This window comes from Myodes glareolus, chromosome 16 (genome assembly GCF_982192425.1).
Source record: "Myodes glareolus chromosome 16, mMyoGla1.1, whole genome shotgun sequence".
In the NCBI taxonomy this organism is placed as follows: domain Eukaryota; kingdom Metazoa; phylum Chordata; class Mammalia; order Rodentia; family Cricetidae; genus Myodes; species Myodes glareolus.
Genome location: NC_142041.1, coordinates 32,415,815 through 32,437,462, shown reverse-complemented (window position 1 = coordinate 32,437,462; position 21,648 = coordinate 32,415,815). Strand labels below are relative to the sequence as shown.

General features: G+C 51.6%; 2 protein-coding genes across 11 annotated transcripts in view; both read left to right on the top strand.

Moving 5' to 3' along the window:
- The window catches only part of Phf24 (PHD finger protein 24), a 28,673-nt gene extending 23,529 nt beyond the window's left edge, over nucleotides 1-5,144 (top strand). For all 6 annotated transcript variants that reach the window (XM_085677232.2, XM_085677231.2, XM_085677230.2 and 3 more), the window contains one exon: nucleotides 226-5,144. In XM_085677232.2, the coding sequence (XP_085533358.2) occupies nucleotides 226-322 (97 nt within the window). In that variant the 3' untranslated portion in view covers nucleotides 323-5,144. The remainder of the gene's footprint in view (nucleotides 1-225) is intronic.
- Nucleotides 5,145-11,829: 6,685 nt separating this feature from the next.
- On the top strand, nucleotides 11,830-20,305 carry Dnajb5 (DnaJ heat shock protein family (Hsp40) member B5). Of its 5 annotated transcripts, XM_048420089.3 has the most exons (5): nucleotides 11,846-11,976; nucleotides 12,722-12,863; nucleotides 15,008-15,252; nucleotides 18,169-18,770; nucleotides 18,920-20,305. In XM_048420089.3, exons 2-5 carry the CDS (start codon nucleotides 12,796-12,798, stop codon nucleotides 19,151-19,153), a joined length of 1,149 nt encoding a protein of 382 aa, XP_048276046.1. In that variant the 5' UTR covers nucleotides 11,846-11,976; nucleotides 12,722-12,795; the 3' UTR covers nucleotides 19,154-20,305. The 5 variants fall into 5 exon arrangements, with proteins under 5 accessions (XP_048276048.1, XP_048276050.1, XP_048276046.1 ...); XM_048420091.3 differs by lacking the exon at nucleotides 12,722-12,863 and having other exon boundaries at nucleotides 11,830-11,920; XM_048420093.3 differs by lacking the exon at nucleotides 12,722-12,863 and having other exon boundaries at nucleotides 11,838-11,976.
- The last annotated feature ends 1,343 nt before the right edge of the window (nucleotides 20,306-21,648 follow it).

The window sequence follows — 21,648 nt, the reverse complement described above, 5'->3', positions numbered from 1 at the left end:
GCTAGACAGCTGATCTGCTAGCTTTGTGGCATAGCCCACCCTGACCATATTTAGACATGAGGCAGGCTTTCCCGAGTTTCGTCCAGGCCAGGCCAGCCTGCCACCAGGATCAGGTCTGATGGGACTTCAGGCTCTCTACCCAGGCTGGCAAATCTCTCTCTCTCTCTCTCTCTCTCTCTCTCTCTCTCTCTCTCTCTCTCTCTCTCTCTCTCTCTCTCTCTGCAGATCTGTGGACTGGCCCACCTTCCTCAGAGAGAATGTCATCTACATCTTGGCTGCTCGCCCTAACAGTGGAGCGATTCACCTGAAACCCCCAGGATAGTGTGGGGCAGAGATTAGTTCTGGGACGGTGGCACCTTCCCCCTCCTCTCCTTTCACTTTCCTCAACCAACCTCTGGCACTGAGACTCACAGGAATGGGGCACTGCCAGCATCTTAATTTGTCATTAAGTTCTATGGCATTGAAGCCACTGTTCCCCTGACAACAGAGGCAGTATATGTAATGCCACACTGAGAAGCCCTGAGAGCTGTGGCATCATCTCCTGCCCTCACATCATGAAACTACCTGCCACCTCATGCGTACATATGTGCGCATGCAAATGCAGCCACATACATGCCTAGATAGCCATGCCTTCAAACTCCTGGTTCTTTTTTCGATGAAAAAGGACCAAAATCCCTTTGTGAACCCCCTGGTGTAGATGAGATGGTCTCGTCTCACTCTTTCTATTGGCCAGTTCTGAATTCCAGTAGAAAGAAAGGTGCAGACTAGCCTCGCTTCCTCCCCTCCAGGAGATGCCCAGAGGCCCCCTGCCCACATTGAAACCCCCTTCCGTGATGAGCCGCTGTTGCTCATAAGTGTCTGTGTGTCCCTCAGGTGTGTTGTGGGAGAACAGTGAAAAATCATCCCTGAAGTTTGTGTTTAAATTCTAATTCCTCGTGACAGAAAAGGAAACTAGCTTGTGGGTTTCTCACTGGAAAAAGTGGAGACAGCCTCTCCCAGAGACCCAGAATTCTAGGAACTTTTCAACTAGGTCATCCAACTTCACAAGCCGTTAGCAGACCAGGAAAGCCAAGGTGAGACTCCTGGCCCCTACATGGTATCGCATGGTCCAAAGCTCTAGGGACCCGAATGGGACAGATGCACTGACAGAAATCGCAGCCCTCTGTGGGAGATGCTTCACTGGCTGCCACGGAGGTCGACGAGGATACAATCTCATGGGAGAGGAGAGAAAAGCAGGCTTTTCCTGCTTCCCAGCCCAGCTCCACCACAGACATAGAAATGTGGCGTTGTGGAGGGCCGGCCAGCATCATCCATAGCCTGGAGGAGCCCTGCAGAATCCCTAAGCAGTCGTACTGAAACAGAAGAGGATACAGCCAAGGCTTGTGAAGCTTTGTATCTCAACTGTCAAGAAGTCCTAGTCGGCACCCTAAGGGGGCAGAGTTTGTCCTTCTGCCCATCGTGGAGGTGTAGCCTCAGCTGCTGCTTCTCTGCTGCTAACTCGTGTCTTCCCCTCCGTGCTAGGAGCTGGAGCTAGCCTGAGAGCAAGGGAGCCATAGGTGCACCAAGGTTGGCCAGCAAGCTTTACCCAAGCCCATTACCCAGTTCCGAAGCTCTCAAGTCAGTACATGGCGGGGGTCAGCCCTTAGACCTAGGGCTCCAGGTTCTGGGTTTCTGTTTTCAACCAGATGACTTAGGTATAGCCAGTTCTGACAACGAAGGGTTCTTCAAGAGAGGGTTGAGCCAAGTCATGCAGAAGCTTGCAATATCTCCACTGCTCAAAGCCCTTGTACTAAAGTAGATGGTTAGAAAGAAGGAGCCCATCACTCAGTGTTGACATGCTTAGGTGAAGTGGGAACTGAAGCCAGGGCCTTGCCTAGAGTCCTGGGTGGTCTGTTTGTAGGAACTGCCTGCCCCAGAAGCAGGGTGGTAAACTGCTGGAGAGAGATTATTTAGGACTGAGATGATACAGATAGGAGATACATTTTGGGGTTCATTGTAAAACCCACAGCTTTTAAAAACTACCACTTAAAGCTGGGCGTGATGGTACATATCCTTAATCCCAGCACTTGGGGGACAGAGGCAGGTAGATCTCTATGAGTTAAAGGCCAGCCTGTTCTAAATAGTAAGTTACACAAGTGAGACTTGGTCTCAAAAATAACAATGAAAACTACTCAGCCATGTCCCCCAAACTGATTGGTAAGGGGGCCCATTATTCAATCTAGACGAAAGGAAGGAAGGAAGGAAGGAAGGAAGGAAGGAAGGAAGGAAGGAAGGAAGGAAGGAAAGAAAGAAAGAAAGAAAGAAAGAAAGAAAGAAAGAAAGAAAGAAAGAAAGAAAGAAAGAAAGAAAGAGCGAGCTCCTGGGCTCAAGGACTGTCTGTAGCAGCCAGGCCTGGGGTTTTCCATTGAGAAGATTAAAGCATGTTAAATACAAGGTCTCTTGCTCACTCTCCCAGTGAGTCATCATCTATCCCTGTGGCTGGGAGCTGCTGAACCTCACAAGACAGTTTGGACAGAGATCATCTCTGGGCTTTGAAAACTTAACAGAGCTTTCCTGCCACTCCCCAGCTGTAGGTACTGGGAGCCCATCTTGCTCCATGGGCCTTTACAGATCCAGATGATGCTTGCCACTTTGGAGCTGTGGGGGATTTGTTTGTTTGTTTGTTTGTTCTGAGTTTCTTGCGCCTGCAGTTGAAGGGCAGAAGACCACAGGTTGGCTGGGTCCCAAAGTTTGCAGAACCAGCCCCACAGCTCATCCACACTAGGACCAGGCCTATTTGGGAGCACCTCTGTATCCAGAACAGTGGTTTTCCTTGGTGGGGGCCTGATGCAGAGGGCCCACGGGACTCTACCCCCAACAAAGAATGGGGGTTCCAACTTACAATAATCCTGAGAAGCAAAAAGCAGACAGAACAGCTGGCCTCTTCCCCATAAGCATCTAGTGCTCCAAAGGGGGGTCCCTTGCTCCCTTAATCCACTGCTACAGAGGCTCACCCCAACCCCAGTGTCCATGCTCTCTCTTTCTGAAGTGGCCCCCCGGAACCCCTGCCATGTGCACAGAGGTGCACTGTCATCACCTAGTGAGACTCATCCCTATTCAAGCCTTCCTATCACTGTGACTGTCTGAAACCCTGCCAAGTGCAAACATTAATGTCTGGCTCTGATGAGGGTATGAGAAAATGTTTCTGTCTTTTCCATCTTGGCTGCCAACAATTAAGATCGATGCTTTTCCCAAACACCATCCATCCTGAACTCCAACCAAGGGAGGCTTGGAGGCTTGAGTTACACATATGCTTCCCTGAAGACTGCTTGTCCCAAGCCTGGTTTTCCTCCAGCAGTTTTCGTCCACATGTTCAAAATTAGATGAAGGGGCATCGTGATGACACAGCAGCGCTTCAGGGTCAGAGTTCCTGAGGTTGGCTTAGCCCTGCACAACCTCTCCAGGTCTGTTCCTTGGCCTCCTCCCCTGAGGCAGTGACCCCTTGTGGTATCCCAGGGATGGAGCAGTTTACTCATTCCTGGGTACTGATCCTCTCAAGTGCTCTTCCTCTGAGGATAGCTGCAGCAGAAGCCATGAATACATTGCCTCTTTCTGCCCCCAGCCCAAGCGGTGGGCTGGCAGGGTAGACTCTTGCCTTTCCAGCCCTAGTGCTCCCTATGGGAGGTCACCTGGACCTTGTTTAAGTGGCCAAGCCTTGGAGTTCCCCCCTTCCTATCACCCAAACAGAAAGCACAGAATTTTACCGCCTGGAAAGAGGCCACTCCCCAGGGAAATGAATACCAAGGCTGCCCCATGCCTTAGCCCAAAGCACAGCAGTACAGCAGTCATTGTAGGCAGCACAGCTTCCAGCAGTGCAGAGAGCACTCGCGCCAGGAGTTAGGCTCCACAGAAACTGTCTGTAGGGGCCCATCCAGCCAACACTACCCAAGAGCCAAAACTAAGCAACCTTGAGGCACAAAACTTGAACTGGCAACAGGCTCTGATGTCAGCATGCCACGTCTCCTTCCAACCAGCAGAGTAAAGACACACATGCTGTCATGCACTGCATATGTAATAGAAAGACAAGTCTATAGGGTCACTCATGGCCCAGAGCATGGAAAATAAGGTCAGGCCTTGTCTGGACCAATAAGTAAGAAGCCCAGTTCCACTCTGGAAATCCATTCAGAGAACTGTGTCATTAGGCAACTTCTTAGTGCAAGCATCAAAGCATCTTACATAAACCAAGACAGCTACCATGCTATTAGGCAATATAACTTATGGGACCACCATTGTACATGCCATCTGTTGTTGGTTGAAATGTCACTATGTGGCACATGACTATTCTGTACTTGGCACTAAAAGGCAAAACAACCTTGATGCCAGAATTTCAGAAGACCCTGGCAGTACCTGTTACTACGGCCCCCTTTTAACCTGTCATTTACAGTGGAGTCAAGTCATCACAGTCTCCTTGCCATTTGGGTTTAATTTGCTCACTGTATCTCCCTTGGTCCTGGCTGCAGCCCAGACAATGGAGATCTTAAGTGGGCGTGATGAGTGTATGGCCTGTTCCCACAGCTCAGCCCTGGACTATGGTGGGGCCGAGCTTTCCTCCTGGAGTCGCTTGCTTTTTGCCACTATTTTTGGCAACCTTGAAAAGAATTTCCACTAGACCAACACTAAAGAAAAGCTGCCCCCCTCTGGGCTGCATGTCCCAATAGCTCAGAGCATGGAGAAGAGGATCTAGTCTGATCTAAAATAATGATTAGGAAGCCTAACTCCAGTCCAGCTTGGGATGGAAAGGGTTGGCCTCTCCATATCGGCAAAGGCCTTCAGATTTAGCCTCCAAGCATTAAGGGATATTGTGGTCTGTTTCCAGCCAAACAGGCTGGGCGAGGGGTGGGGGGGATGTGGGGGGTGGAGGAGAGGGGAGGCTCTGAGAGCCCTGAAGTAACTGAGGACCCAAGTCTCTCTGGTTCCTCACGTCCTTCCCACAGCCTTTTCTGCTGAAGGTAACTTGGCAGCAATCAGAAGGGACCCACCCCTAGCCCTCTTCCTATCTACAGCTGCATGCTCCTCCCTGTGACTCAGCCTTCACAGTACTCCGAGCAGGAGCTCCCAGAGGCTGGGCCCTGCAGAAACCAGAATAAAAAGATTGTGATGTTGTTTCTGCTGCTTGCTTCCTGTTGTTGGGGATCCTCCCATTTCTCTGTCGTTTCCCATCACTGACCAGTTCCTGGCCTGAGTATAAAGCAGGGCACTGCAGCCTTCGGTCTGTCTTCAGTGTTCATAGTCTTAGAGGTGTGTGTGTGTGTGTGTGTGCGTGTGTGTGTGTGTGCCTGTCAGAGTACCTCAAGGGACCTGTTGCCATGTAGTCTAGCACCTCCCCTCTCCACTCCTCAGAATAGACCCAGACAGAGAACCAGGCTTGTACAGAGAACCACATTACAGACGTTTCACCACCTGCACAAGTCTTCCACGCATCCTGCTTCCACACCTCCCTCAGCTAGGGTTTTCCCACAGGGCAGGGAGTGTCCACCCAACTAGGGAAGTTTGATAATATCACAGGAGTTCCTTCTTATCTCCAGACTGGGGAAGCTGAGCAGCAGGGTTGCAAAAAGCATGAAAACTAGATCCTTGGCTGGTAAGATGGCTTCAGAGAGGAAGGCGTGGTGCGGGAGAATTATCTGTATTCTGTCAATCATATTTTAATAAAACGCTGATTGGCCAGGCAGGCAGTATAGGCAGGAAAGCCAGACAGGAAGTAGAGGTGGAGCAAAGAGACTGGGAGTATTCTAGGAAGCTCCCTCTGCCAGTTCTGCCCAGACCACTGGAGAGGAAAGATGTAAGCTGCCCCGCTGGAAAAGGTACTGAGCCATGTGGCTAACATAGATAATGATAATGGGTTAATATACGTTACAAGAAACCTGACCTAATGGGCCAATCAGCTTTATAACTTATAGAGATCTCTGTGTGATTGATTTTCTCTGGGACTTGCCGGCTGTGGGGTACTGGGCGGGAACAGATACCCCAACAAGCCGGCCCTCATGTTACATATGGCACCCAACGTGGAGAGAAGATGGAGCCCCATAACAACAACTCCACCTGGTTGAGATGACGTCATGATACTGATAGCACTACTACAAGACCTGTTTTGGGTACCAGCTGCACAAGCCGGTCCTTGTGCTACAAAGGCGCTTGCTGCCAAGCCTGATGACCTAAGTTCGATCCCCCCGGCAAATGGAGATAACTCCCATAAGTTGCCCTCTGGTCTCCACATGGCATGGCATGTATGCACACACAAAATAAATAAATATGCAATCTTTAAAAATTAAAATCCTGCCAGGCTGTAGTGGTGCACATCTTTAAACCCAGCACTTGGGAGGCAGAGGCAGGCAAATCTCTGTGACTTTGAGGTCAGCCTGTTCTACAGCCAGAACTGTTACACAGAGAAACCTTGTCTCAAAAAACCAAAAATAAAATAAAATAAAATCTTGTATCTCTATGAACAACTAAGTCGTCGTGTTCTCCCCGCCTGCCCCGGTCAGCAATTCTAGTTGGAGGTTTAATCCCTGCTAGGACCATGACTCCCACCAGGTGCCACTTGCTCCCACGGCTTGTTGGAACCCCACCTCTGCACAAACTTCTACCTGTCTGGCTCTGTACGTACCCTCTGTCTACCAAGAAAGTCATTCCCCCAAGGAGAAACAGTGCTACTCAGTTCTCTAAACGTCAAGTTAAACGCAGTGTTCTCCCTAACTCCACTTCTTCCAGGGGTTCCTTGGATTTGACTTGGCAAACCTGTTTCCTCATCTTTAAAAAGCTAAAGAACAGTCCCTGTCATGTCTGCCTTCTGAACTGATAGAAAAAACAGGTTGAGGTTGGTGAGAGGAAAGGCGCCGCGCGAGCGGAGCAGCTAGATTCTGTTTCCTCTGAAGCTGTGTGTCAGCTTCCACCCTCCTGCAGTCTCAGGCAGAGCGCTAGGTACCGCCCGTGGTCTCTGTCCACAGTGCTGAAGTCACAGCCAGCTAGAGACTGTCGGTCCTTTGTTCCCACTTGAAGTAAACATCAAATGTAGAGATTTCCAGGCTCAAAAATTGCCCTCAAATTCAGAAAGTATCATCAAAATGTTTTTATTTAACTTATTTCAAGTTTTTTTTTTTTCAAAATCATAATAGACCAGAGATGAATCAGCAGCTCAGGGGCAAAAAAAGTACTTGTGGTTTTAACTTGGTATGAGTGATCTATATGAGTTAGCTACCAAAAAAGGGGGAAAAAAATGAATACAACCTAAGGCTACATGGAAAGAAGTCTAGCTAGTCAGGGAGGGGAGGCAAGCCATCTTTTTTTTTTTTCTTTTTGGATTTTCAAGACAGGGTTTCTCTGTAGCTTTGGGGGCCTGTCCTGGAACTAGCTCTTGTAGACCAGGTTGGTCTGGAACTCACAGAGATCCACCTCCCTCTGCCTCCTGAGTGCTGGGATTAAAGGCGTGCACCACCACCGCCCTGCTAAGGCAAGCCATTTTGTTCATATCCAGCACTTCTGGAACAAGCACTTGACGAACAAGCCTTGAATGGCTGGAATCGAACATGGCAGATGAAAAGCCCATGAAGACCTGAATCCTGGAGAGGGCGAGCATGAGTGGTGCAGATGGCTGGGGTTTGGCAATGGGATCTATAAAGCTGGAGGAATCTCAAGGACAGAGCCTAGCTGAAGGGTGAACCTTGTGAAAAGACACAGTTCTTCTCAATAGGCACGAAGGACAACTAACCCCCAGGAGAGGCAGTGCAGCCATCAAAACATTCCACAAGGGTGCTGAGTTTGAGAGTGTCATACCTGGCAAGATACTGAGTCCTCTTCACACCTGAGGAGCCAGTCCACATTAAGCACCTTCCCAGCCCTTATCCAAGCTGATCTGAAGATAAGTTTGTAAGTTCAAGCAGTCACATGACTTTAAAGTTTAAGTATCAAAAACCTAAAACTTTCTTAGTTCATTGGTAGGCTCCTGGAAGCTTGCCTTGAGACTCTTATGCTACTCGCCCTCTGCTGGCCATCCCTAGAACTGCCATCTCGTCCTAAAGTGAGAAATTAAATCTTTCAAACCTCAAAGGTACTGATCACTTTTGGCCTCGAAGCTCAAGGAGATGCCAGCAGGTACCAGGGAGTTAAATTGCTGGTCAGTGCTCAGTCAGTGAAAAAGACAAGAGTGACAATGACGATAAGTTCATGTGTCTAGCATTAAAATTAGGGCTTAACTATGTCTAGGAAATAAGCGAAGGCTGAGGCTGGATTCAGGGATTGCTTTGGCCAAGATTATAACTAGAGGCAGTGTCTCAAGCAAGTGCCAAAGTTGGGACTCGGTGTGGGACAAAGTCTATGTTCATATGTCAGCACGAAGCACGTATCAGATGAGATGCTAAGAGTTTGACCACAGGAAGGAGTCAGTCTGCATTCAAAGCAGCATTTGTATGGCCAGGTAAAACATCACATGATGAGCAACCAGTCACTGGAGAGCCCCAGACATAGATGCCACCCAGGGGACCAGTGGGGAAGATGAGAAACAGAAGAAAGTAACCTCTAGCTTCTCTAAGGAGTTGCTGGCTTTAAACGTGGTGATGGGGTAGACTGAGGATCCCCCTTTCTCCTCAGAAGATGTTGCAGTCCCAGCTTCATATTATAGGCTCCTCACACACCACACTGCCACACATGATTCATAGGTTCAGTTTGGGGAAAGGGACAGCCCAAGAGCCAGTGCTGTTGCTGCATAAAGCTGGCAGTTGTGGGGGTAGTCTTTCTTGCCTCCAAGATTCTGTTTCTACTAGCAACAGGGCCTGGCATCCTCCCACACCCATATCTTAGCAACCATGGGAGCCCCTGGCAACTGCTGCCATGGTGACAAGACAGGGAACTAGAAACAGGCCGAGGGGGGAAGCACTTCCTCTGGAGGATTTGGGATGTGCAAGATAGGGGGCTCCCCCTCCCATACACAGTCTGGGAGGGGACATGAGCTCCTGCTCAAACACCTCCTCACTGGCACCCACCCCCACCCCCTGCCCACAGGTTCCGGTTCCCTCAGGGTGAGGAAATGAGGGACACCTAGGGTTATGACGTCTCCATGAGCAGGGAGGACAAGCGGGGGTGTTTGGAGCCAACATGATCACAGATGGGTACATACACTGGCAGAAATGGTGTCAGTAGCCACATACTTCCCCCCTTCTTCATGTAGCCACTTGCTTGTACAGCCATTCATTTAATCATACATGTGTGCTATCATGAAAATCGCACACCGATAGCAAGTACAGAATCGGGCATACTACACACAAAGATAACTGTGCAGATACACCCTTACAATGGAATTATGATTATAACAGTAAATAACTCCCAATCAGACACACATATGTGTAATTGCACTCACACACAGATAGCCCTGAACACACAGTAGAGTTAATTTGAATATTAATCCCATGCCGAGCTCAGAAGGAAGACCATTATTACATGTGTCACCTTAATTAACCCTTGAAAAAGCCCTGAGAGCTTCTATTGTTGCTTGGCCAATTTGCCAAGAACAAATGAGGCACAAAAGGGGTGAGTGGCCCCCCAAGATCAGCAGGCTCTCCGACTTCAGCGCTCGTTCTTACAGCCCATGCTGCACTGCGCACCTTGCTCAGATGCCCTGGACAGTGGGACAGAAGGCAACGGTGGTGGTGCAGACAGTGGAGTCTGGGTCCCACTCCCAAGGACACAAACCTAGAGTCCCTGAAGTTCACACCCACAGTTTAGCAGGGGCAGAGCCAGGTGACGAAGTTCAGCCTCTGAGCTGACAAGGACAAGGCTGGGAGCAGCAAGAGGCAGACCTAGATTTAGAAAGAAACATAGCTGTGGGCTGTTGGGGTCACTAAGTCAGGAGGAAGGATAGTGAGAGCCCCCAAACCCTAGGAGGCAGTACCACTCCCAGACCCCTCTTCCCAGGCTGCCCCATCTCTTCCTCCTCACTACTTCTTCCCCTCATCGCTGCCCATCCCTTCCTCCTCACTCTTCCCCCTCTGGTCTCTCTGTCCCATTTTGTTGCTCCTACAATCTCCGCCCCGGCCTAGCTCACCTTCCCCTCACCCCTCACTTCCTCTTTGCCTCCCACCCTGTCTTCCTCTGGCCCCTTTCCAGTTCCCATTCCACCTCCTTCAGCCAGATACCTGCTCGTTCCCAAACTGATCATGCCATCTCCCATCCTTCATCACTCCTCTACCCCGCTTCCTCTTCCCACCCTCATTCCTTTTCTTACTCAAATTCCTTTACACTCAAGAGTCCCAGGTGGCACAACGGGAAGAGACAGGTAGTTAAGAATATGTAGACCTTGCCTCCAAATCCCCAGACCCCTCTCCTGCTCTAATCTGTGGCCTAGATAGCCCAAGCCTCAGTTTACAGTTCTATCCAGCTTGCATGGCCTCCTAGGTATCTAAATCTGTCTCTTGAAACTGGCAAAGAATGAGAGACGAGAGCATTTTCTCAGGCCTTTTCTTTGTCACTAAATCTCCCAAGAACCCTTCCCCCTCTTCACCCCCAGATTACCCCCTCCCACCCCCGCTCCCTCCAGCACAGATGGGCCTGGGAGACAGTAACGTGGGCGCAAGCTCGGTGTCTGCTGGAGCGGCGGCTTCCGCTGGCGACCGCCTCCGCAGCCCCGCCTGCTCTGAGTATCGGGGACACTGGGGCTGAGATTTAATGATTTACTGGGGATTGGGGGAGCAGAGGTGACAGTGTATGAGGGTGTTAAGAAAGGGGACCATGAGAAGCTGAGGTAAAGGGTTAAAGGGAAAGCCATGAGCTGTGATATTGCAGACCACAGAAGTAGGGAGATAAATTAAGAATAAGACAAAAAAAAATAAGAAAGATGCAGAAAAAGACAGAATATTGGGGTGAGGGAAGGACGGGTATCATGGGGGCAAGAAAAAGAAGTTAAAGACAAAGATGAAAGGTTGATTATAAGGGGCCCTGTGGACTCCAAGTAGCTGAGAAGTGGCTGTTCCTAAGACAGTCAACAGCCAGCGAGAAAGGACTGCACGGAAGATGGAAGGCAGCTGGACAGAGAATCATGAAGGTGTCACTCCTGGAGTTACCAGTTACTATTGTGTGCAGAGAGGAGGTCGCAAGGGCACATAGACTCCCAGGTCTGTCCTGGTCCGTTTCGTACTACAGTTAAGCCATGTCAGGTCAACCCCAGAACAAGACAAACTAAAGCTAAACCAGGCCAGGTCGGGTTGGCTCACAGTTTGCTAAACGGTAAGAACAGTGGCTTCACCTCCCCCAGTGCACTATTCCCGCTCTCCTTCGACTCTCCTAAATGAAGAAAGGAAAGAATGACTGGTGTAACCGCCAAGTGGAGAACGCAGTTTTCCTATTAGGTGGTCTTTGAGGTTGAACTCATTCCAGAAGGTTCTTCCTGGACTCAAGTAGTTGCCAGCACGTCTCACCTCATACTGGAGACTGGACTAATATAGTTGCCCCGCTGGCTTGGGTCGAAGTCACAGGGATGAGCCAATAAAATCAAAGGGCGCCTGGAGTTGACGCCCTCTGTCCTTTTCACCAATGACACGACGAGATGGAGAAGAGGTGTGGTTGATTGATCCCGGAGGGCACCAATCACACCCACACCAATCACTGCCCGGAATGTGTGCGCGTGTGGCCGGGTGACAGGGGCGGAGAAGGGGTGGCTATCACCCGGACGCTCGTTGAGAGATGTCCAATCATAGCAGAGTCTGAGCTGAGTGACGGGCAGACAGTACAATGGGAAGCCCGGAGGCGGAGCTGTGGGGGCGGGCTCCCGGTCCCGCTGTCTGCGGCCGGCGGGCAGGCGACTCCTGTCCCGAGTGGAGGCGGCGGAGCCGGAGCCGGGGGAGGGGGCAGCGGCTGATAGAAGGACCGCGGCGGCGCCCGCAGCTCCTCACCGGTGAGGGCGCTGAGCGAGGACTCGGGGGTCCCAGGAGTGAGGCGTCGAGAAGACAGGTCCGGAGCCGGAGGGGGGACGGGGGACACCGAGGGTCCATAGCCTTCTCTGCCATAGGGGTGTGGGGCCTGAAAGCTTGGGGTCTGCCAGGTGCTAGGTGTCTGCGACGAGGGTCGGGCTGGGTCGGGTCGGATTGGGTTGCGCCGGGCAGAGGCGTTTCTGAGCAGGCCAGCCAGCCAGCCAGCTGGGGTGACATCACCGACCCCCTCCCCCGCGCGAACCCCCTTCCTTCCTCTCCCCGCCGCGCCTTTTGTCCGGGCCAGGCTCGGCTCTGCCCCGCCCCTCCCCGCCCATCTGCGGAGGAGGAGACTCCCCGTCAGTGACTTCATTGAGTAGATTCTTGGAGATTGGCCTTGGTCCTCCCCAGAGAGGCGAGAGGAGCTCACTGCCTCTCAGGCCCTCACTATCACACCTGTCACAGGTACACACGCTGCCACTCAACAAGCACATACTGTCACTTCCAGCCTCACTGTCACACAGCCATACAGCCACTCACATTCAGCCAGACACTGCTGTACCTGAGAGCAGGTGGCCGCTGGACCCTCTCCCTCCACTCCGCACCTGGGGATCAGGTCCAGCTCCTGCTGCACGAGACAGGCCTTGCTGGGCAAGGGCCTCTGAGAATCTGAGGAGGTGGCTGCCAGAGCTACAGCGTCCCAAGCAGGCTCCGGTGGAGCGATCAGAGGTGAGGGGCTTGGCTGGGCATGTTTAAGCGCACAGTGCTCTCCTGCCCACCCCCAGCAGCACCCCCACTACAGGCTCGAGGAGCTTTCCGGAGCTTCCCACACTTCTGGGGAGAAGACTTCTTAGCCAGCTTGATGTTTAAAATTCAGCTGGAGCCCTTAAAACTTCGAGCGTGGACGCTGAATGGGTTTGTAAAGTTTCGGTAAGTCCCTCCTGAGAAGGGCACTCATATCCATGCCGAGTCAATTCTCCACATCAGCCATTCCCTGCACTGCCTCCCTCCTTCCTCCCTTGCATCGCATCCTCATTTATTTCACCCTGTGGCATCCTTTGACCTCACCTGATCGTTTGAATGAATTGTCCCCATATCATTCATCTCTCTCAAACTCTTTGTTTCCACACCATCTCCAATATTTCAGTTCCTCTGTTCTCCTTCCCAAGCCACCAGTGACCTGTTTTCCACTTTGGCCATTTCCTTTTGTCATCTCTTGTCCCCTCTGTCAGTACCCACTCCTCCCTGTCCTTGACAGTCCCTTTGCTCTTCATCCTTGTTTTTTTCATTCCGAGCTCTACCCTAACATATTCCTCATTCATCAAAGACAGAGCCATGCCATGGGGCTCCTTTGTCATTCTGCCACGTGGCTTGTGGGGAGGGAGAGGGAAGGAGGGTGGAAAGGTGGGAAAGGAGGCAGGTCCCGAGAGTTTGCCCTGTGTCTGTGGAGGCAAGAGAATTATGGGTCGAGAATAGCTAGCAGGTGGATGCCAGGGAGGAAGCTGGCAGTGGTGAAGTGGTAGTGAAAGGACCACAAAAGGTGGGCGGGCTGGTAGGCTATGCCACTTGCCCCTCTGCCTAGAACATGCTGGAGTTTTCTGGCACCCTGTTGCTGTTCTAGGTTTCTTTCAATCCAGGGGTAAAGAAAGTGTGGGCTGAGGCAAAGATGGCAGACCACCCCGTCTCCCTCTCAGACTGCTAATGCCGCTTCCGAAAATGGCTGCCCTCCCCCAGATGCTCTTTCTTCTCTGCCTCCCCCAAGTCCTGTCTCCCCCACAGGCGTGACATGCTGGTGTGGGGAAATGGGGGAGTACCCGCCTCTATGGTGCCTTCTCTTTGTCAGAGTGAGGTGACTCCCAGAGCCATGAGTCAACCTAGCCACCTACAGCAGGCCCTGTAGGGCCAGGAGCTAAGGCCATTCTCCCTGCCTACCTGGGGCCCCTGAGGCTTCTCCCCCAACTGTCATAGCCCTTAGTCCTGCCAGGATACCTTGTACACCTCACTACTGTGAAGTAGTAGGGTCAGAAAAACAGACCTCAGCTGTGGCTGCCAGACATTGCTGGAAAGACTCTGGTTCTCCCTGTTTTGACAAGGGCTGGCTACACCTCAAAAATGCTAAAGAACAATATCTGGCCACTCCCTTCATCTTGTCCACAGATCCATTGATGAGAGCAGGCTAGAGCAGAAGAGTCAGAGCATGTTGGTGTCCGTGAACCCCACTCAGAAGGGGTTGTCGGAGGAGTCAGATCCTAAACTGTAGGAGCAGATAGAGGAGGGGCTTCAACAAAGGTATTTAGGACAAGGTGGTAGGTGTCCATCTGTCTCCTGGTGCTTTTGTGGTTCACTACCGTTGGTGCGTAGGCCACGCAGACATGTATTCCCACGTCAGTGCGTAGATGCTGGGAAACGAGTAAAGGCAACTGTTACCCTGCTTGGGGGATAGACAGTGCCCCCCCCCTTGCTAATGAGGGTGTTAGAAACAGCAGGTTCCAACGGCTGTGAGTCATCCTGTGATCTGAGTTACACGTGAAGCTTAGCATAGCCTGGGGAGAAAGGGCAGAGAGACCTAGGGTCCCCAGAGGCAGAAAAGACTCCAAACTCCCATACCCTGGTTCAACTGGCCAAAGACTGGAGCCTGGTCCCAGTCCTGGGTTACTACCCCAGCTGTCCTCAGTCTGGGCACCATGCCTGAGGTGTGGCGTAGGAAGACTATGAAGTTCAGGTGACCTCACTCAGTCCGCTGACCTTCGCCAGCTTCTGTGAGCCTGTCAGTCTACAGAGCCATCTCACTCAGAAGGGCCTCCCAGGGGTCCTCAGGTTGGCTCAAGGGTCTGGGCCGCAGCTTAGCCCCAAGAAGTGGACCACAAAGGAATCACAGAATCCTAGCATGTCAGAACGGGAAGACATCATCTAGCCCAAAACTTTCATTGTACAGATGGGGAGAGAGAGGCCCAGAGAACAGGCATGACCTTTTGAAGGTCATACAGGGAGTCATTCAAGGATTGCAGGATCATCAGGAGTGGGGCTGGGCTGTAGAGAACAGGGCACCAAAGACTGGACTTGGGTTCTTTCAGAAACAAGGAGCCCAGCACCGGTCCAGTGGCTGTGATGGGAAAAGATTATTACAAGATTCTCGGAATCCCGTCAGGGGCCAATGAGGATGAGATCAAGAAAGCCTATCGGAAGATGGCCTTGAAATACCACCCAGACAAGAACAAAGAACCCAATGCTGAGGAGAAGTTTAAGGAGATTGCTGAGGCCTATGACGTGCTGAGTGACCCTAAGAAACGGAGCCTGTATGACCAGTATGGGGAGGAAGGTAAGAAGGTGGTACCGCGGCCCAAACCCGAACCCCTGGGTGAGCCAGCTCTCATAGTGGGGTTGAAGGAGGCAAGTTTCCTTAGAGTAGCCCACTCCTCACTACCTGGTTCCTGCTCACTCTCCTCCCCATCTATCTCTCCCCCCTCCCTTGTCCCCTTCTGGCCCTAGAGAGGCTGGAGTCTGAGCCAGAGGCCTCCTCCCCCTCTCCTCCTACCTTCTTTCCTTCCCAGCCTTATTAGTCCTGCCTGAAGTCCCTGCTGCTTCATTGGCTGATCTGAAAGGTTGGGGAGAGCGAGCCTGTGGCTCTCTGAGGACGGCATTTACATTCATCAGCATAAAAGTCTGGCCCTTGAACAGCCGGGGAATTAACCACTAGAGTTCTGAGTGGAAATGGTTGTTGCCACCATCCCCCAACCCCTGGCCACTTTGGGCCAGCAGCACAGATTTGTCTCCCAGAGGAAGTGGCAGGGATCCAGGACTGGAAGGGGAGATGTTGCTGGCATCTTACCCCATCCCTAGGGCAGCTGGTGGACATGCACAGGGCGGACAGCAGGAAAGGCCCAAATAAAGCCTCTAAGAGCGTGGCTCCTCCCAGCACATCCCACGGGCATGATGTAGCTGCTAATTCTGGGCCTGCCCCTCGGGGCCCGCCTGCCACCCGCCAGCCACAGGCACCTGTCAGGCTATATTAAGAGACATTGTCACAGCTGAGGACTCTCCTTCCTGGGAAGACCTGCCCTTCCTCCTGACGACATCCACCGTTCTCTCACACTGTCCTCCTCTTCACCTTCCCCAGCGTGTGCTTAGAATGAGACCGGCTAATGGCATGTACCATGCCTGACTAAAGGCAGGGGCTCAAGAGCATGCTCCTTCCGTCCCCTCTTCATTTTGTGTTTTGTTCGTCTCTGCTGCTCTCCTCCCCATGCCCTGTCTTCCCAGCCCCCTCTTTTTAGTCTCCATGCTGTGAACTTATTCCATTTTTCCCTGATCATTCCTAGACTTGCCAATTCTCAGAGAGTTCAGGCACCTGCTTGAATCCCCGGCATTCTCTCAGCTAAGGAGGGAGGATGGGAAGGATGGGAGTGGAGAAAGAAGGCAGGCAGTGCCGGCGCCACGCCTCACGTGGCCTGTCTCAGAACTGCATTTAATCCTGCACTTAACCTAACCTTTGTTAAGCGAAGGAGCTGGAGAAGCTACTGAGAAACTTCCTCCCCCACCACATACAAGCCCAAGTGAAGGAAACACCCAGACTCGAACCCTAGGCAGAGCCCCTGGGTTCTGGTGTAGATCTCTGTGGCCCAGGGAAGACCACTGGGTTGGAGGAGGGAGAAACCACCTTGGAAAGTCAGGTCTATTTCTGTCCACTCTGATTCTTCCTCAACAGCCAGCCAGAACAATTGTGCACGGAGTGTGTGTGCAGCTCTGGCTTGGGACAAGTTGTTCTCTTTGAAGTGTGGTGGTGTGGTAGAGTCCCCACAGTGAGAATTACCCCCGTCTTGTTCTCAGTCCAGCCTCCTGCTCTCTCAGCAAGCTCTGCCTAGCTTTGTAAACTTGCTTCATAACTAGCCCTTAACAGAAAGAACAGACCCCAAGTCTTCGGTGAGAGGTTAGGAGGCAGCTGCCACAAGCCCCTGAGTGCCTGTTATTTGCTTGCCCTGTCTAATGAAACCCAAACCCATCCTCATGGTCCCATGAAATAAGAGGATATTTTAGGCCCAGGTTCCCAAGGCCAATTGAAATTTTAGATAAAAGGCTCAAGAGGGCTAAGAATATAGTCTAGTGCTAAGAGCACAGTACACGAAGCCCTAGGATCCATCCCAGAAGCACTAAATTAATAAATAAGTCTCAATGAGAGGGACCCCTCCCCTATCTGGGCCTCAGCCCTGAATCAGTCTGTGTTAATCCTCTTCCCACTACTCCATCACACACCTACCACAAAAATACCATCCAGAAATCCGCGTCCCTTAGACAAGACCCAACTCCAGAGAGAGCATCTGTGGTCGTTCGTCCCTTGCATGGTGCCAGCCCACTGGGTTGTGGTTGCTCCACGTTAGCTGTGGGATGCAGGGCTGGTGTGGTGTAACTCTGGGGAGACTGGTCTACTGGAGCCTATGTCTGTACAATATGTGAATGACGGTCCCTGAAGCTGTGTGTCGTGGGACCAGAGTATGGGAAGAAAGTAATTGAGTTTTTTTCCTAGAAAAATTGTTTTCCATTTCCATGTCAATGAGCTTCCTTGTTTTTTTGAGACCTCTTGCTTTCCTGTTGGAGCAAAAATTAGGGAAAGATGAAGAAGAACCAAAGCAGGGTTCCTCCTGGATTGTGCCCACACTTCATTTAGGACAGGTCGATTACTAGCCCCCTCTGTGGTCAAACCCTGTCTGTTTCTAGCTCTGTGTGTCTTGGGAAGTAAACAGGGATTTGGGAGTCAGGTATAGCCTGTCATGTGATATGAGGCCAGCTGCCCAAGCTTTCATGAGGCATGTTTGGACTGAGTAAGTGGGGAGGATTACATAACAGAGGCTATCTCCTAAGTCCCCTGGTCCTAACTTTTCAACTCACTGGCTAACTAGTTTGATGGACTCTCAAGATGCAGGTTGTCTGGGTTTGTGTTTTGAGACCAGATCTCACCGCACAGCCCAGATTGGCCTAAAACTCTCAGTACCCTGCCCAGTCTTTTGAATATTGAGGTTACAGATATGCACCACCATGCCCAGATGTCTGCTCCTAAATATGTAGTTAAGTGAGTGGATATTAATTTTGTCCAACGCTTTTTATACTGTTACCCTCTCTGTGGGAGTTAAAGATTGCTTCTTTCTCTAGGTCCATGAACTGGCAGCTTAGCAGGCAGGGGAAAAAGACTGGGATGGGGCCAGGATGGACCACACTGCCCCTAATTTCTCCTCCCCTTTAGGCCTCAAGACCGGCGGTGGTACGTCAGGTGGCTCCGGTGGCTCCTTTCACTACACCTTTCATGGGGACCCTCATGCCACCTTTGCTTCCTTCTTTGGTGGCTCCAACCCCTTCGATATCTTCTTTGCCAGCAGCCGCTCCACTCGGCCCTTCAGTGGCTTTGACCCAGATGACATGGATGTGGATGAAGATGAGGACCCATTTGGTGCCTTTGGCCGCTTTGGCTTCAATGGGCTGAGTAGGGGTCCAAGACGAGCCCCAGAACAGCTGTACCCCCGGCGCAAGGTGCAGGACCCCCCTGTGGTGCATGAGCTTCGGGTGTCCCTGGAGGAGATCTACCATGGCTCCACTAAGCGTATGAAGATCACAAGACGACGCCTTAACCCTGATGGGCGAACTGTGCGCACTGAGGACAAAATCCTGCACATCGTCATCAAGCGTGGCTGGAAGGAAGGTACCAAGATCACCTTCCCCAAAGAGGGTGATGCCACACCTGACAACATCCCAGCTGACATTGTCTTCGTGCTCAAAGACAAGCCTCATGCACACTTCCGCCGAGATGGCACCAATGTGCTCTACAGTGCACTGATCAGCCTCAAGGAGGTGGGGCGCGTGCGTGCGTGCGTGCGTGCGTCTGTCTGTCTGTCTGTCTGTCTGTCTTTCTGTCTCACATCCCCCCCACCCTGTGTACATCTTCCTTTCTCCCCACTCTCTGCCTCCCTTTGCCTCACTCTCTGCCTTGTTTTCCCCAGGCGCTGTGTGGCTGCACTGTGAACATTCCCACCATTGATGGCCGAGTGATCCCTTTGCCCTGCAATGATGTAATCAAGCCAGGCACCGTGAAGAGACTCCGTGGGGAGGGCCTTCCCTTCCCCAAGGTGCCCACACAGCGGGGAGACCTTATTGTTGAGTTCAAAGTTCGATTCCCAGACAGATTAACACCACAGACCCGGCAGATCCTTAAGCAGCACCTACCCTGCTCCTAGGCTCTGCCCCGGCCGGTCTGGAGCCTACCACAGCAATACCCCCACACTCACTCCATCTCATGTGGACCCGGCTGGATGTCCACTGGACACTGGCACTTTTCTAAAACGCAAACAAAAGCCACTGATTTTCAGGAAAATGTTCCTGTCCCCAACCCCTTTCAGAGCTGGGCTGCTTTGGGGGAATGGGAGGGAGGTGGGAAGAGCTAGCCCAGGCCAGGGGTCAATTTTCCGTCACTAGCTTTGAATCCAGTCCCCACTCCAGTGGCTGGAGAGTGACTCGAGTGCTACTTGAAGATCTAGAGTCCTTGTCCATGCCTGTAAATAGCATGTCCTCCTCCTTCTCAGCCTTGCTAACCCTTTCCTCCCCCTTCCCTTTTGCGTCCTCCTGTTTCTGGAGAAAGAGGACAGAAAGGACCCCCCCCAGGTCTGTAGTGTCCAAGACTAACCCACAAGTATTCATGCACACGAAGCACTTGCCTGAAGTGGTCTGTGTCTCTCTGGGAGACGAGAGGAGAGGACATAGGAAGGAGAGGTCATTACCTGTGAACAAGGCCATTCATTGAGCACGAGACACTTTTTCATTTGGGGCAGGGAGGTGAACCACCACTCAGGAGCCTCCCCAACAGCTGCCCTGCCCTACACCCACCGAGTTGAAGGGTCCGCTCCCCCCGCTGCTCTGAGGAGTGTTCAAGGATGGAGAAAAGAGGGGTTGAAGCATTACAGCCAAGAGGTGGGGCAGGACCCATCTCCCAGCCACCGTCAGGAAGGAAAGGGCTTTGGGGTCAGGTGGCAGCTACTCCCCACCAAGAGATTCAGGATTATAGGTTCCTCCCCACATCTCTGAACTCAGGGTCGAGCCACCCCAAACTTCCAAACCCCACTTTTGTGATATGTGAAGCTACTTATTTCTTACCTTTCTGGAGGCTGTGTCGGAGATTTCCAGCCCCTCTCTACCTATGTGACCCCCACCTCACTCCCACAGTTGTATAAAAGTCAAATAGTGAAGGAGATGGGAGAAGACTGCTTCAGCTGGTCCTGGGGTGGGGTCTTTAGGTTTTCTCACTTTGACAAGCCCCTGAATGTTTTTATAGTAGTTTTTTGTATTTTTTTGTAATGACAGTATTATGAAAAAAATAAAGTATTTTAAAAATATGGCCTCTGAACAGGAGCAGGGCCCCTGGGGTGCAGGCAGGAATGCAGGGGCACTGTCGGCCTCCTTCCAGAGCCCTGATCACCCCCAGAAAAGCCAAACAACCTCAGTCTAAGCCGAACTCAACCCCTTCTTCCTGTAAGCTCTGACTTTTTGGAGTTCTGGAATATACACCCCAAACAACAAAGCTAGAAGCCACAGCCCAGCTGTCTGTGGAGAAGATGCCCTTGGCTGTGAGAAACAGAGCCTGTTCTCTTCAGAAGCTGTCAACATGAGAGCTAACAGACTTGTCTGAATGTTCTCTTTGAATTAGAGACATTTTATTCCTTGGAGGGAATGGAGGACTTTCTGACTGAAGAGAATAGGCACACTCCCAAAGACAGTTTGGCCAGCAAGTGGGCTGAAGAGATGGCTCAGCGGCTAAGAGCACTTCCTGTTCTTACAGAGGAGCCAAGTTCAGTTCCCAGGACACACATCAAGCAGCTCACAGTGGCTCAGGGGAACCTGACAACCCTGGCCTCCTCAGGAACCTGCATTCATTCACACACACAATTAATTAAAAATAATAAAACTAATTTTTTTAAAAGTTTGGGTACAAAAAATGTAGCTAGAGCATGCTGGCAGGCCTGGCTGGGGTCTGGGTTCTGCGAAGGGCACTGACCACAGTTGCAACTCCTTGAATCACCATTTTCTGAGGATGTCTGTCCTGCTACCTGACTTGCCTGTCCCTGCTAGACAACCCTGAATCTCAGGGCCTGGTTAATACTACATAAAGGCCACTGCCTTTTCCCCTTGTGTCTGGGTAGGAAGGAATCCTGTGGTTACAGGAATGGCCACCTTCAAGTATGGCAGTCACACTGCTAGAGAGAGGCCTAAGACAGTCTTGAGACCACTTCCCAGTAGCACAAGGACGGCTGCCTTCTGCTGGGCCTGGCCCCCCACAGGTGGACACTGGGCTTCTTGGGACCTTTCTGACTCACTCTTCACCCTGTGCAGAAACACCAACAAAGGCTCCTTCCTGTCTTTCCACTTCCTGTGGGAGGCTCTTCTCCTACTCCGCAAACCAGAGGGTCTGGATCACAAAGATGTCTGCTATGGGCAGGGTGGACCCCCACCCTACATAATCCTACTTCATTCTCTCCTTCATTGGGAATTCTAAAGTGCTCTCACTCACTTGAAGCTAAATATTATCTTGTGCCTTCCCTGAGACCTAAAACTTGAGGATCTGAATGTCCTGGACCAGAATTCTCCTTCCCGCCCCTCTGTGAACACACAGGACCTAGGAAATTGTCCTGTCTTCATATTTTCACTGAACACACTCTTCTGGGACCACAGGACCCTGAGA